Raw genomic sequence first — 16,156 nt, 5'->3', positions numbered from 1 at the left:
ATCCCCTTGACACTCTGGGTCATAACAATAATGTGTGAGTATTACTGATACCTTTAGCTATGATAAGCTTACATAATTTCCATAATTTATATTCTGAGTGTGTCATCGGTATCTCTGCAACATCTTATAAGCAAAATAAAAAAACAAGGTAGGCTAAATCAAGTAGGCTCCCTCACATTTGTTCTTAAATAGTACTGAATGAACTTGTTTTACACTCTTGGATGGATACAGAGGAGAAGGTGGATATATATATTTAAACATTATTTTTTTAGAATAATTTGAGTGATTTCTTGTTTCGATTCACTCAATGAGACAAGTTTGGTTATTTGGGATAATAAGAAAAGACTATATATTTTATCGAACAACAGCGATACCGTGTGGCGTTCAGTGTCCCTGCACGTTGTTGGATGGTCGCCACTGCGCAATCGCACTACTTTTACGTAATGACGTCAATCCTTACGTCTCCAACGAGCCGAAAATGGCGGAGTATTTGGCGTCCATTTTCGGCACAGAGAAAGACAAGTAAGTTTTATTGAATTTGTATCGTATTTGTCGCATAAACGACGACCGTTATACGAAGTTTGTTTGCGGCTGCGCTTCTTCGTCGCCAGTTGGTCTCAGTTTGCGGCCGCTGCGCCGCTGAATGCCACAGTCAAGCTAACGTTAGCAACGAGAAGCTAACTCGGAGCTAACGCATTGAATGAAACTCCGCTCATTTTAGTTAGTTATTACATGCGTGAATGTCCCCAGAATGTTTTGTGCATTATTAAATATAGTCGTTAACGTGTAATCGGCTTGGTTAATCATCGAGCGGGGTGGAAGAGTGACGTTAGCTTGCGGATTGTTTTGTTCCGTTTCACCGGTGGAGAGCAGCAAACTGCGTCCTCCACACGATCTACTGTGTGCAGTTTGGTGTGTTCACGGCACGACTATCGCAGTAATGTGACGATTACTTTATGTTAACATTTTAAATCAAGCCGCTTCCCCCATTCAAGTGAGTGGAAATGGTTTGATTTGATAATTAATAGATTCAATTGGCATTAGACTCAGTCCACATTCCACAACAGATAAGAGACGCATTACAAAAAATAAATACATTTTTGTATTTTTTATAAATACAGTATTGATATAATTTAACACCCAAGACGCGATTAGTTGATATTGTATTTTTCTAATACTTAGGTAGGCCACGTATTGCCTTATCTAAATGATTCCTCTGGGCCATAGAGATGCGACGTTAATATATTATATATTTTTTAACACATTGTTGTTTTTTTGAGAGTTTTATCCTCAAACGAGAAAAATCTAAAATACGTATGTTTTCTTTCTTTTCCAGGGTCAATTGCTCCTTTTATTTTAAAATTGGTGCTTGTCGACATGGAGACCGCTGCTCGAGATTGCACAACAAACCAACCTTCAGCCAGGTGAGGATCCCATTGTCATGTGTGTTACTATAATAGTGTATTTCACTTATTGACATATTACTGTGCATGGTAAATGGGCTGTATTTATGTAGCTCTTTACTGTAAGTAGCATTTCAATGTGCCTCTGAGTCTGCCACTTCTCAGGATGTTGTGCCTGCATAACTATCAACAAATATTTGTAATCTTGAATAGAAGTTGATGTTTGGAAATGGCACAAAACTAAACGTTCATCAAAGGAGTCTTTCTGATCATATGCTTCTTTGCTCTTTCTCCTGCAGACCATCTTGATTCAGAACATCTACCGTAACCCCCAGAACAGCGCACAGACCGCCGACGCCTCACGCTGTAAGTTACACGCATGTCGGCAATCTCCCTTTCGCGTTTCCTAAACGTGGCGCTCGCATATAACAACGGATGTTATGTACCGCTTCAGCCCTGTAACTGGAGACCCGGTTGGTGACCCTATTATCTCCCTAATATCCCAAACCAAATATTTATTTATTTGTCTGGCTTTACCTAATACCAACAGAAAGTACACTTGCTTATGATTCTTCGACTCTGTTTTTGTACCTCGTGTAGTTGAGCCATCATGCCAAAACATAAACATGACTTACAGACTGCTAGTTATGGTATAATACTTAGAACTATGTGTACTGTAAATATGTTGAGCCCAGTCTCACAGAGCTGAAACTGTTATGCAGGTAAGTGTAACTTACACAAACATATGACCTCACTGTGTTTGGTTGTTTTTGTTTTTCACTTCTATGCTGAGACACATTCTTTTGACTTTGTTTATGTAGCTCTGCCTATTCATGCTAATCAATTTGTGTCTGTGTGTGTGTGTGTGCCATAGCCTCTAAACATAAAATGGGAATTAGTCCAATAATACTCTCTAAGCCAAAAACTGTAGCCCATTTTAAGCCAATTATCTGTTTATATTATACAAATGTAAAACAAAACCAATGCTAAAATGGAAAGGGAAAGAAGCGAGTATCTCTAAATCATAAACAGGGAAGGGTGCAGGCAATACACTTCTCTTCCAACAACAATAATAACGGAGTGGCCATAAATAAAACCTAGAACTGACGACACCTAATACCTAAGGGCCGCAATTTACCGACAGAAACAATTCTAATCCTATATTTTTCCTCCTCAGCTCTTTACTTTGGTTGATTTATGTCACAGAAGTTTGCGTTTTGTATTTCAGACCATTCCCCTCTTGAACATTTCCCTTCATAACCTTCAAAACTCTGCCCAGTCTGCTGATGGTTTACACTGTAAGTTCTCCCTTCATCTGCAGGACCCTCCAGCACTGACTGCACTTAACTTACTTTATCACACCTCCCCATATAAATGTGGCTTAAGGGTAGGAACATATTCTCATTTCCTGGAGATGGAATAACAGGCCACGTGCTGTTCTGCATATTTCCCTGGCTTAACTCAATCTAACGTAGTATATCGTGCCTCAATGTGCACATCTTTGGTGTCAGGTCCTTCGTTCTGCAGATGTGAAACAGATGTTACACTCCAAAAGGCATACACCATGCTTGCTTCTGATTCATTGAAGCAGGTTTCTGCTAGTGCTGTCCTCAATGGAGGGAACTCTCCTTCATGTTGCAAGTGTTGTCGTGACGTAAGAATAGTAAAAAATAAAATTTAAAAAACTACGGTACACATAGTTACACAAACAGATCTGTAAAGAAGGTAAATCATTTAAAAGTAAAAACCCACTAACCAAGAAGAGAAGAAAAAACAGGGCGACCTTGGGGTTCTACTTTGAAATATTTTGGGGGAAAGTAACATGTTTACAGGGTGTAACTCTCACAGCAAGACGTATCATTTATGTTGCCACAGTTGGAATGCGTTTTTAAAAAGCTACACGGCCCACCTTGTCCATCTGGCCTTGCCCTGACTGTCCCTTGTTGACCTTTTGTAGGTGCCGTCAGCGATGTGGAAATGCAGGAGCACTACGACGAGTTCTTTGAGGTTCGTGACCTTTTGTGCCGCCGCCTCATCTTCTCTCCACATGTCGGGCGGTGTGACGTGAACACTGCGTTATCTGCCTTTTTGGAGCAGAGGGAGCAAAGTGGCTTTGACTGAAGCAAGAGTCATTCGGGGGCTAATATTTACACAGGAGAGATATGCAACAGCTGCTTTTACATCGGAGAGGTTACCATACTTTAATTCAGTTTAGTGTCAATTATTTCAGGGTGTTTTGGGCGGGGAGGTGTTTATATCATTCTGTAGCATCCCTGTGGTGTTCCTTGATATTGTAGAACAATGCAGATTAAGTCGACCTTTTAATTTTGACTTTGTTTGTCTGTCCTGGATATGGGACTGAGGCCAGTCCAAGTGATCCAGACAGATGTTTGTTAACATTTCTCAGCTGCTTTTGAAATGGAAATAAATGCGACGAACGGCAGGCAGACTTTTCCTTCTCATTTAAAGTCTTAACTCCACCGGGTCTACACGTGTTACGCCACAGTGTTAAACATGGCCAATTTCCTAGTTAACATCCATTCAAAACTAAGCAATGAGAGCCTGTTTACTTTTTTAATGTTCTGTTCTCTCTTTTCTGATACAGGAGGTGTTCGCAGAGATGGAGGAGAAGTACGGCGAGGTGGAGGAGATGAACGTGTGCGATAACCTGGGCGACCACCTTGTCGGCAATGTCTACGTTAAGGTTGGTAATCGGTCTGAATGTATTCATGAGAGGCGGCGCTAATGCATTTCAGATTGATATAAAATGGTGTGATTAAAAAAGACTATGTCGGATACGGAAATATTTTTTGTTGCTTCGGTCTTTTTGAAAACGTGTTTATTTTTCTAAATACAGTGTTACTTCTCTTTCTCACATTAATTGCCACAAGTTGTCCGTCATCCTGCGCTGTGCGTGGTTACCTTAAGACTGCTCTCTGCGTGTAGTTCCGTCGTGAAGAGGATGCAGAGAAAGCCGTCATGGACCTGAATAATCGCTGGTTCAACGCCCAGGCCGTCCACTCGGAGCTCTCCCCCGTCACCGACTTCAGGGAAGCTTGCTGCCGCCAGTATGAAATGGGGTGAGTGGCACCTGGTCAGCATTGTGCTCTAATGTAATAAGTCCTAAAACTGATTGTGTCCAGTATTTCAGTGATTCTGGAAAAGTAGGAAACACCTGGTTGCACATATGTGAATCTTCATGCAGTATTTTTGGGGGCATGTCCAAAGACCATGTCCAGCTTCATAATGTTTACAATCTAGTCTATATAACCTATCTGTAGTCCAGAAGAACTACAAATCGACGCTGCTGCTCCATCAGCCCAGCTGAAAGCCAACGTCTTGTTTCTTGTATTAAGAGTGTGGATAATGGCACCGGTAAAAATAGTTGAGGCAGCAGGATGAAAGTCTGCTGCTAACTGTTTGGGTAGCGTCTGACATGATAAGGGCCTTAAGGAGGTTGCTTCACTTTGGTAAACTACACGCTGCACACCGAGCGGCTCTCAGGATCTTGTTTGTGCCACTCGGACCTCCAGCGGGGGAATTGGGCTGCTGAAGATAAACTAGATAAGACTTCAGCCCAGCCCTGAAACCACGACAGCTGCATGGGCTCCGTGCGAATTGTATCACATTTTTCCTCCCAGTGTCCTTGCGCAGTGGGAGGAAACGTTTTCCTTTCCTTTATGAATCCCTCAGTGTTTTTCCATTCAATCGGTGGGTTGTTTGCTCTACAAGTGATAAGAAGAACTTGTGCGGCGGCGGGGGGATAAAGATCATATGTTCAACTTGGTGGACTTTTCCTCGGGGCAATGCTTCACCACATGCAAGTTCAACCCATCCCTGTTTTCTCACAGAGAGTGTACCCGAGGTGGCTTCTGCAACTTCATGCACCTGAAACCAATTTCGCGGGAACTTCGAAGGGACTTGTACGGCCGGCGCAGGAAAAGGTACGGAGATATTTTAGAGCTTAAAATTCATATTTGATCAATCGGGATTTGTCGATTTTAATACTTTTCATCTCTCCCACCAGGAACCGCTCGGGGTCGCGTACCCGGGAAAGACGCTCCCGCTCTAGGGAACGACCACCGCCGCCGCCACGGCGGGAGCGCGAGAGGCCAAGAAGGTCGGGGGACCGCGAGCGCTCTGGAAGGTTCTGAAAGAAGCCACGACTGACCCATTGTTCTACCGAATCCCTCCCTCCTAACCCCAGCAGTGATGATGACAAATTGATTTTCTTTATTGGTGAATCGTTGGAAGTGTTTTTCTTTTATTCCCTTTTTTTAAGACGAGCTTGTGTCGCTTTCTCAATAAAACAGATTTGTAATTCTGCACTGGCACCGCTTGTTTATATGAACACAAGATTATTTCTTCTGGAGAAACCTTTACTACGGAAAGGGCTGATCATAAACTGCATGACAAACATATGAGTCCAGTTTGAGTTTGTGTGTCATGATTTTGATGGTATCTCATTAAAAACTGCTTTGAAAATGAGTTCTCACACAGACGTTAGATCCGAATGATTATCTAAATGTCTCATCCTGTTCTTGGAATATTAAATCTAATGCAATATTAGCTAAAGCAAATCATCCATGCTTTTTCCCCACCAGTCCAGAGTCTATTTAAGATTAGTCAGTTAGATGTACAAACATACTGGTATAAGATCATTATAACCAATTGGGTTATTTGGGGATTAAGAAATTGCACTTAAAATTAAGTAAAAATATAAATGGATCTTTTTTAATGGTATATGTATATATATTCATATTTTGGAACCAACAAGAGGGTTCAAAATGTCATGCGTCAAATACACGCAGTCAATAAAAGGTGAAAAGATGGCGCTGGCGACATTAAAGGAGTTTACACTTACCGTATTAAGAAATCTCTCCCATGATTGGTGGAGCGTTTCAAACAGACGCCCTCGCTGCAGCCAATCGGAGAGGGGCCTAAAACTGACCACCTCCCCCTTTCCTGATCCACGTGTGTCTTTGTCTGCAGGCCCTCCCTCCGCATTGCTGTACTAGCATCCCGTGTACGTGGGGCTCCTCAGCGATTTGTATTTATATTATTTTACAGGACTTTTTAAACCATAGGGTGAGTGAGAATTAACGAGTACGTGACATATATACGCTGCACGAAATATTTAATCCATTAAACAAATCACTGTGACGTTGGATGAGCCTGAATTATGATGCAACATCGCAACTGCGCAGAAACCTTCTTTCTTGCATCGTTTTTCAGTTAATTTGGTTTATTTCTCCTCTTGCACTGAACCCGATGCACGTTGGTGTGTAACTATTCTGCGTTAATTACGACGTGTTTTCCTCCCACGCAGTCTGCGCCGACCCGTTCAGAGTATACTTTTATTCCCTCAAATCAATTATGTTTTTATTTCTTTACATCTGATGGCTTTTATTCTGACATGCACTCGTCCTGTTAAATTTCTAACGGATAGGGCTGCGACGACTTGTAATGGGACTTTTATTTGAGTGAATTATTGACATTTTTCCTTTTTTTTAATACATAACTCTTAATTTATGTAAACTAAAGGGAAAAAAACAATCTTCCAATCAGTCAAATGTAGTTTGTTGGAGAAATTATCTATATTATAAAAACAAGAAAAGAACCCGAGGAGAAAAATACATGATGATTTTTTAAATCGACTAATATCAGCTTTATTATAGTACCAGTGTTTTTCTCTTCCTGACAGCTCTTACTCTCATTACTTTCTGCATTTTGTAAGCTCATGACCATGTGGAGGGTTTCCAGGGGTATGTTTCCTGCTGGTTTACTTTTACTGGCAGCATTCCTGCTGCTCCCGTTTGTAATGGCTGACCGGATATCTATAGGCTGCTCTTCCCATGCTGGGGGACCAGCTGAGAGTTTGATGCTGGCAGAGCAGTTGTCTGTTTTTTATTTTATTTTTTAACATGCCTAACAAATCTCCACTGCCCCCTGTATTCATTATGCTTCAAGAGACCTGCACATACTAAAGGAGATTATACTTCAACATAAGCAGATCACCAAGTCTCACCAGAGGATTTGTCTCTACGTTGAGCTGCCGGCTCCCATCAGCTCAGTATTGCCTCGGCCTGGTAGGTATTTGAGGATTTGATTCTTGGTTTGTGTTGGCTTGTTCAACAAAACCCAAAAAATAAGAAGTTTATCCTCGTTAAATCCCCTGCAAGTGTTTTTGAGTACCTCGAAAAGCGCTTTATAAATTAAATGCTGTTATGCTATTATGATGATTATTAAGTCTTTTCTGCCATGCAGCCTGGGCTTAGTGAAGCATGTGCTTTCACGGGAGGATCACATCCCCCTCCCCCTGAACCAGATATACCACCCCTCTACTACATTTGCCACCTTAACCAGCTGTAAGACCTCTGGTGGCTGCAGAGATCTGGTTTCAAAATGACAGACTCCAACGCACGTTGGAGTCTGTCATTTTAAAATGTCATTTATGGTATATGTAGCATTTCATTTAATAGAGCTTCACTAACCCCTGAGCGGGTAACTCTCTCCCCCACCTCAGAGCTGTTTGCTTCAGTAGATGATTGCAGAGAGGTCTTAACAGCTGACCTCGCTGTGTGCATTGTATATTAGTGACGCTGCGCCGGATAGCGGAGAAACCCAATGCACGCATTAATACACTCGGAAAACATCAATGTCAACAATGTGTCAGCAAAACGGCAGATACAAAAAAAAGAAGCAAATCACCATGTATTAAGCTGCGAATCCACACAATTCAGAAGCTGGACCTGGGAATTTGTTTGTATTTTTGCTTGATAAAAAATGAACTGTTATTCAACGACATAAGAATTCTTTCCCCGTCATGTCGGCTTTCAAGCTCCACTTCAGTCCTCTCAGAATGAACACTCCCGTTTACGGTTATCTTAAACATTTAGTTACACATTTGTGACTTTTACAACTGGTAATGACTGCTGATTGAGTCCCTTAAATTCACAAACACGGAGATATTGGAAGGTAGATAAGAACACGTCTGCACATTCAACATGAGCCGTAGGAGGTTTTGACTCCTAATGCATATAATTGATACTTGTTTATGCATTGAATGAATGATGCAATAGGCAAAGCGGTGTGGGGGAAGCTGTCAAAGCGACAGTTCAAGCAGGCTGACGATGTATTTATCGGTGTTGGGATGACTCAGCGTTAACGGAAGAAAGGAGTGGTTCGTTCTTTGTTCTGCTGTTTACATCGATGTGGTGAGAATTCGAGACAAGCCCTGAACTGGCATTCGTACGTGCATATCGACGGATGACGTGACCCCATTCCCTCTGCCGCTGCCCCAGGCTGAGCCATGCCGTCAGTGCCCTCGACCAAAGACGCCGGCACCAAGTCCCCCGGGTGCCCCCACGCCGCCAAGCTGCTCGCCCACAGCAACGGGGAAGGCAAACTGCGCGAGGCGTCGTTCCCGCCGAACGGGCTCGAGGAGCTGACGCTGGCGGACGCCGGAGAGCCGACCCGAACCATCCAGATCAACGCGAAGAGCGCCGCTGCCGAGAGGAAATGGATCCGGCCCGACCTCCCCAGCCGCTGCACATGGAGCCTGGAAGAACCGGCGGCCGAGTCCCCCCACCCACAAGTCCCAAGGTCGGTGTGATTATGCACACGAGTAGTGTCTGCAGTTTGTAATTGTGCGTACTTTTTTTCAAACAGTGGCGTGTGTAAACTCCCAGGGAGTGGCTCACCGCCCACGAGGAGAGATGCAGCATCAGGCTTGTGGAACCAGAAGGAAAACAAGTCGAGTCAGACCGTTGACCTGATTTTCTTTGCATTGTCTCCGCTTTCTCCTCCCAGAACCGCCGCTCCAACCATCCTTCCAAACATCCTCCCAAACATCCTGCACATGATCGGCGACACCCCGCTGGTTCGCATCAACAAGATCTCCAAAGTGTATGGACTCAAATGCGAATTACGTGAGTCGTGCCCCCAGACCCGTCGTCCCGCCAGAGTGTTGTAGGCGCTCCTGGGTTGAATGCACCATTTCGTTTCATCTAATAACTCTTTCTGGGGTCGCCTGTGTTTGCAGTGGCCAAGTGTGAGTTCTTCAATGCCGGCGGGAGCGTCAAGGACAGGATCAGCCTGCGGATGGTGGAGGACGCCGAGAGAGCCGGCCTCCTCAAGCCCGGAGACACCATTATAGAGCCCACCTCTGGAAACACTGGTAACTACCTGCATGTGTTGCTATGGGGGAAGGGAGGTATTTAAAGTTATTAGGTTGAAAGCAGCAGTGTTGTGAAATGTGTGTGTGTGTGTTTTAGGGATCGGTTTGGCTCTGGCTGCAGCTGTGAAGGGCTACCGCTGCATCATTGTCATGCCTGAGAAAATGAGCATGGAGAAGGTGAGTTCTCAGTCATATTGAAACTATTACTCCAGGCCTATTCAACTAGCGGCCCGCGGGCCGGATACGGCCCGTTTGAGTTTAACTACAGCCCGCAAGACTGCCTGCAAATCAGTATAGCTTGGTAAGAAAAAATAAAACTGACGGACACGCCTCTTTTATACATTGAGACATTTAACCCAGAGCCATTGAGTTTCACTGTTGCCTCAACCAAACCTGTATGGTTACATCTTTATGTTACGCACCCGTGTTGGTTGCCGTTGTTACACCCCTACTGGTTTTCAAACCTACTGGTTTCCCTGCGCGTGCGTGCGTTGTGTTCTCTTCACATCTGCAGCGGGGCTCTGTCTCGCTCACCAGATTTGTCACACATTCACAAACATATTGCTGGAGATCTTCAAGCCACCTTTCATATCCATGTCGGCGGTTACGATTGTATCAGTGAGCAGTGCATCACAGCCACGGAGGAAGAAATACATTTTCGAAAAAATTAAAATTAAAAGATCGCCCGACCTGGTTTCGATCCCTTTCACGCAAAAGGAGTCTGCACTCAAATACATGCAGTCTGTGCGCTGCGCCACCAGATATTATTGTCATTCCAAGTAATTTATATATTGATCCATTAAGTCACATTTCTTATGTTTTCATGGGAACAGTTTGGTTTGGGATCTGAAACAACTGGTTGCCTTGAGCGGATATTTACACTTTGAAACATGTTTATAGTGATGCTTGTTCGCAACACTTTTGCCACACAATACCGACGCATTTTCATGTGTGACTGTTTACCTGTGGAAATATACATTACTGTTTTTAATTTTGAGCCATTATTTGATCAATATTCTGTGCGGCCCTCACACCCCCCGTGATTTTCTTATTCGGCCCACTTGCTACTGAAGTTGAATAGCCCTGTATTACTCCATCATTACTTCTGCTAAATGCAGACTGGAGATGCACTGAACTGGCATATTTTGATTGATTTCTAATAGGAAGCAACCTCAAATTGTTACTGTGGAGTGTTTGTGTCCCCAAATTCAGTTTTAAAGGTGGTAAAGAAAAGTTTAAATGCCACTTCCTATCTAAATTGTGGTAGCTCCGTTATAGTGTCGGGTTAATAGCAGGGCAATCAGGCTACAAGACAAACTATTCACCACAATGCCAATTCATTTGTAAGTAAGCTCTACCAAAATCACGTGTTTATTTCATCAAGCTCCGATTTCTTCTTTTCTGGCCAGGTGGATGTTTTGAGGGCACTCGGAGCCGAGATTGTACGCACGCCCACCAGCGCTCGCTTCGATTCCCCGGAGTCTCACGTCGGCGTCGCGTGGCGCCTTAAAAACGAGATCCCCAACTCTCACATCCTGGACCAGTACCGCAACCCGAGCAACCCGCTGGCTCACTACGACACCACGGCGGAGGAGATACTGGAGCAGTGCGGCGGTAAAAAAACCAACACGTCTTTTAACCACCTACTAACTGTATTAATCTCAAGAATACAACATCTACAGGTTGTTGTGTGAATACATTTTAATCAGCAGAGTAAACCTGAATTTTCTCTGAACTCCTAAAGGAAAACTGGACATGCTGGTGGCGTCCACGGGAACCGGCGGGACGATCACGGGCATCGCCCGCAAACTCAAAGAAAGATGCCCCAACATCAAAGTAAGTCAAATATAATAAGACTCTACTCTTGATAAAGGTCTGTTGAGCCACTCGTACATCATGAGCGGTTTGTGCTGTCTGTAGATTGTCGGTGTTGACCCGGAAGGCTCCATCCTAGCGGAGCCCGAGGAGATTAACAAGACCGATAAGACCCAGTACGAGGTGGAGGGCATCGGGTACGACTTCATCCCCACCGTGCTCGACAGATCAGTGAGTTCCACAAACTTGTTTATTTTGTATTCTCTTTTTCTTACATTTCCCTGATTCACAATTTGTTCTTTTCTTTTTTTCTTTTCTTCTTTCTTCCAGGTAATCGACACCTGGTACAAGTCGGACGACGACGAGTCCTTCAACATGTCTCGCATGCTGATGCGAGAGGAGGGCCTGCTGTGCGGTAAGCGCTCGAGTTTCCCGCCGCCGCCGCCATAGTGAGCCAGAGAGGTCACGAGGTCGGCTCACCTCTCGCTCCTTTCTGTGACAGGTGGCAGCTCTGGGACGGCCATGGCGGCCGCAGTGAACGTCGCCAAAGAGCTGAAGGAGGGCCAGCGCTGTGTGGTCATCCTGCCGGACTCCGTCCGCAACTACATGTGAGAATATTTCTGGAATGTCAAAATATTTAACCGCTGATCTTCAGGCATTGACGAACTGACGGTATCGGTTGCTGTCCGATCGCTTGGTGCTAAAAATTATCGTCTATTTATAAATAATAACTCGTCATCAAAACTGGATGGGCAGCGGTGCGTAGATAATTTTTTCATTCGGAGGCCACATTGAGTAGAAACAGAGCCTCATTCGTCAATCTGTTTACCATCAACGTGTGCAGCAAATAGTGCTGATTGCTCAAAATCATTGAATTTAGAAGTGATTATCATAAATTAAAGTTTGGGATCTTTTTTTTGTGGCCAACCAATGGCTGAAACCAGGGTGGGAAATATTCTTTAGCGACTTCCAAAGTAAATCAAAAGTAATCTGAGCAGCCTAACATGTCACAATGAAAGGTACAGTTTGATAATCGGGGTCATTGATGATTATTAGATATCTTTGTTGTGTAAACACAGATAAAGCAAGTATTGATTTTTAATTATTTTTTAATTATCTGTCCTGTAGGTCCAAGTTCTTGAGCGACAAGTGGATGGTCGAGAAGGGCTTCCTGAATGAGGAGGACCTCATGGTGAAGAAGCCGTGGTGGTGGAACCTGAAGCTGCAGGCTTTGAACCTGTCTGCCCCGCTCACCGTGCTGCCCACCGTCACATGTCAGAGGACCATCAAAATCCTGAATGAGAAGGGCTTTGACCAGGCGCCTGTGGTGGATGAGGAGGGGTGAGAGTCCAGAGAGAGACGCTGGCCAACCCTCACGCATGTCTGGACCTTTGTTTATTTGCTGTGCTGTGCAAAGGCTTTAACTTCAACCTGTGTGTGTTTGTACAGGTTAATCCTGGGCATGGTGACATTAGGGAACATGTTGGCCTGCATTCTAGCAGGGAAAATCAAGGTGTCAGACCCCCTCAGCAAAGTGCTCTACAAGCAGTTCAAACAGGTAAGACTCTCATTTAAATGTCTCTACTCTGGGTGTTTCCTCAAAGATTTGAAGGATGATATTGGAGACAACATTATTTATTCTGATGGGCTTACAGCAGCCAATGAGACAAACCAGGTCAGGGGAGGATCTCCTGGTGAAAATGCTGAGTTAGACTGACTTAAAGGGTACCTGTAGTGCAAAACAGCAACGTGCTACATCCATTCGGCGCATCAAATAAATCATATTTACCCCGCTGCTATTGTCAACAAGTCACGCATAGCCCGAGGATTTACATTTATTTGTCAAAATTCCGAATCCGTGGGCGCAGCCATTTTGCTAGTTATTTACTCCAGCTCAAAGCTAACTATGACGTAGGAACGTTGAAAGGAATTCAGCCAATCCGGAGCCACTTCTACACGCGTTGCTTCTTGGGATAGATCGGTGGCCTCAAACCAGTTCACGTCTGGAGTTCACGCCAAGATGGCGCAGTGCAAGGCGTTCGGTTGTCTCAATAATAAACGGAGTCACAAGACTAAAAAGTTCTTTTGCGTGCCCAAACCTACTACAGAGGAAAAGAAGGTGCTCGCGAAGAAGTGGCTGCGATAGTATGCGATAGTATGCAGGCAAATGTTAGGACTCTCGCTTATGGGAGAATAAAGGTGAATATATTCAGAATATTAGTAATAATCACACCAACTCTGGTGATCGCAAATTAGCCTACATGAAGCAACTGGCTAACTTACCGATTTGACAGTTCTCCCTCGGGTGCAGGCCCCGAACATGTCGGCCGATCATTGCATCAATGAAAGACATCTCCAGCGCTGGCTTATGCGCGATGTAGCTATCAAGCTCACTCTTTTGTGTGAAGCAGATGAGGTCTAATGACACTATATCATCGGACATAAGTTCGTGCTCTTTACAACAAATGCACTCTCTGTCTGTTTTTTGTGGCACACATTTCCCACAACTGCACCAAACGTCCGCCGACTTGCGTGCACGGTCCGCACGGTGAAGCATCTGGACCGGCGGTCCTTCGGCATCAACTTCATCAGAATCATCGCTATCATCGCTGTCACAATTCACTAAATGGGGATAGTCTGCTTTCAAAGGTTCAAACAAGTATCCAGTTGCTGAATCAGACAATCTTTCATCGTCCATATTCTCAATCTCTCAGCATTTGTTTGCGAGCGCTCGACGTTGTTTACATTGGTATCTGAACACATCCGCTGTGGCTGGCTGTCGCTCTATCAACGTTCCGACGTCACACCACCCGCGACATATTCAAGCTCCAGTGCACTGTCGCATGTCGGATTTGAGCACTTTGAACAGCCTAAACTACGTATTGTTATTGAATACTGGACCGTCAGTGCATGAATACACTTTAGAAACACATTATCTTTTGCTCTGGCTACATAGTGATTTGCACTACAGGTACCCTTTAAGGGTTTTTTATCAAGTCAGGGTGTGAAAAGAGACAAAGTCCAGTTGGGATGTTTTGACTGGAGTTGGTCAAAAACATTACGTGATACTTGATCACGAGTTGATTTCATTTCAATAAATATTGCTCTTTTTGTTGTCCTCGTTAAGTCATTCCCTTGTTTCTGTTCTTTTTTCTTAGATTCGTCTGAATGATAATTTGGGAAAGTTATCCCGCATTCTGGAGACTGACCACTTCGCCCTGGTGGTACATGAACAGATCCAATGTAAGTACATTTTCAAACAGTCACACAAACACTCCCCCATGGGCGCCCAAATCTGATAAACTAAGCAATATGTTGGCAGTTGGCTCCCCCTCGTGGCAGTGTGGAGAAACGCACTGTAGCAGAAAGCTGTGCAACAGTGCTGTTGAATCAAATAAAATCATTATCATTCAAACACTCGGATTAGTAATATTTAATTTGTGGCACACAATCGGGACCAGTGTTTGTAATCCAAACAATTTGGCTAAGTAGACATCTGCAGGGTTAATGTCTTTCTCAAGGACACTATTGACTGCCACCTGGACAACCACATGCCAACTCCTCAAGCAGAGGAGTCATTCCTAGCAACACTCTCGCTATCTGTCTCATCCTCTTCATCTCTTCGTCTTGTTCCTTCAACAGACATGACGGACGGCTCTCCGTGTCTGAAGCAGATGGTTTTCGGGGTGGTGACGGCCGTCGACCTGCTCAACTTTGTCACGGGTCGGGAAAGGAGAGAGCGATCCATGTCAGAGTCCACCGACGAGCTGAACTGAACTGATCGCAACCACTTGTACATTTCTCCGCTTGCACAACAAACGCCACTACAAGTTTGGTAGCTGCAGACTACACATGGCAAATAATCTCGTAAAGGTTTTTAGTTGAGGTTTGTCTTTTAAAATAACAATAAATCTGATTCTTTTGTGTTTTTTATTAACTTTAGTCTGAAGCTCTAATAAGCTAAATATGTCTTTCCACTGTGTCAACTTGTTATTGGGTTACTTATGACTTATTATATGTGATTGTTGTGTTCAAAGCAAATGTTTTAAAATGTGTCTTCATCAGAGTCTTGGATGGAGACATCTGTGTTGGGGATTTATTTGTCTTAAGTACAAGATTGTTTCGCTGTTCCTTTTGTATCAATCAAACATCAGATATATAACTGAATTGTGTAAAAGCCAAATTAATTTCATTTAAAAGAATAGACAAGTAGCTAGCTGCTGTATATATATATGCACATTATCTTTCCAGTGCTGTTCATGATGTGTTGCCTTTTCATTTGTGTTGTGCAAACACAAACGCTGTAATGGGTGATCGGATTTCTTTAAAATTATGCAGTGTATTTTCCAAATTGTCCAGCAACCTGGGGTGTAAAGTTGCCTTAACATTTAATCCCAACTGTATCTAAAACGTTTTGTATTGCGTAATTTTTCCTTTGATTTTAATAAAGTTTAAAGAAATTATTGGACTTCTATCAGACAATTCTTTGTAAATAGACTTATTCATGTATATATATATGATTAAGATCATATTATTGTTATTATTATTATGTTATTTAAGATGCATGCAGTGTAAGATTTTTGACAGCAGAATGGCTCTAATAGTCATTAACGCGCTGTGTTTGTGTCTGCCATGTGGGTTGTGGCGCATGTAATTTTTCCTCACTGTCCCGTGGTGGCGGGGCTTAATTTGAGGCTCTGTTTTAATTAGGAGCTCAGACTCCGCCCTAACAAGCTCCCTCTCCGGTGCCCGCCGCACC

General features: G+C 43.7%; 2 protein-coding genes across 5 annotated transcripts; both read left to right on the top strand.

Annotated features, from left to right (window-relative positions):
- The first annotated feature begins 440 nt into the window (after window positions 1-440).
- On the top strand, window positions 441-5,737 carry LOC130204671 (splicing factor U2AF 35 kDa subunit-like). The gene is made up of 8 exons (XM_056431569.1): window positions 441-522; window positions 1,337-1,424; window positions 1,703-1,769; window positions 3,361-3,410; window positions 4,009-4,107; window positions 4,350-4,483; window positions 5,255-5,347; window positions 5,431-5,737. Exons 1-8 carry the CDS (start codon window positions 479-481, stop codon window positions 5,555-5,557), a joined length of 702 nt encoding a protein of 233 aa, XP_056287544.1. The 5' UTR covers window positions 441-478; the 3' UTR covers window positions 5,558-5,737.
- A 665-nt stretch (window positions 5,738-6,402) lies between these two features.
- On the top strand, window positions 6,403-15,860 carry cbsa (cystathionine beta-synthase a). 4 transcript variants are annotated; one of them, XM_056431401.1, is made up of 15 exons: window positions 6,403-6,491; window positions 7,374-7,492; window positions 8,708-9,008; window positions 9,216-9,334; window positions 9,448-9,582; window positions 9,680-9,759; window positions 10,992-11,196; window positions 11,327-11,418; window positions 11,503-11,628; window positions 11,728-11,812; window positions 11,900-12,005; window positions 12,526-12,738; window positions 12,847-12,955; window positions 14,556-14,640; window positions 15,040-15,860. In XM_056431401.1, exons 3-15 carry the CDS (start codon window positions 8,716-8,718, stop codon window positions 15,171-15,173), a joined length of 1,782 nt encoding a protein of 593 aa, XP_056287376.1. In that variant the 5' UTR covers window positions 6,403-6,491; window positions 7,374-7,492; window positions 8,708-8,715; the 3' UTR covers window positions 15,174-15,860. The 4 variants fall into 4 exon arrangements, with proteins under 4 accessions (XP_056287376.1, XP_056287378.1, XP_056287377.1 ...); XM_056431402.1 differs by having other exon boundaries at window positions 6,423-6,491; window positions 7,417-7,492; XM_056431403.1 differs by lacking the exon at window positions 7,374-7,492.
- The last annotated feature ends 296 nt before the right edge of the window (window positions 15,861-16,156 follow it).

Source organism: Pseudoliparis swirei, chromosome 14 (assembly GCF_029220125.1).
Source record: "Pseudoliparis swirei isolate HS2019 ecotype Mariana Trench chromosome 14, NWPU_hadal_v1, whole genome shotgun sequence".
Taxonomy (NCBI): domain Eukaryota; kingdom Metazoa; phylum Chordata; class Actinopteri; order Perciformes; family Liparidae; genus Pseudoliparis; species Pseudoliparis swirei.
Note: the sequence above shows the minus strand (reverse complement) of the source record. Positions and strands in the feature narration are given on the sequence as shown.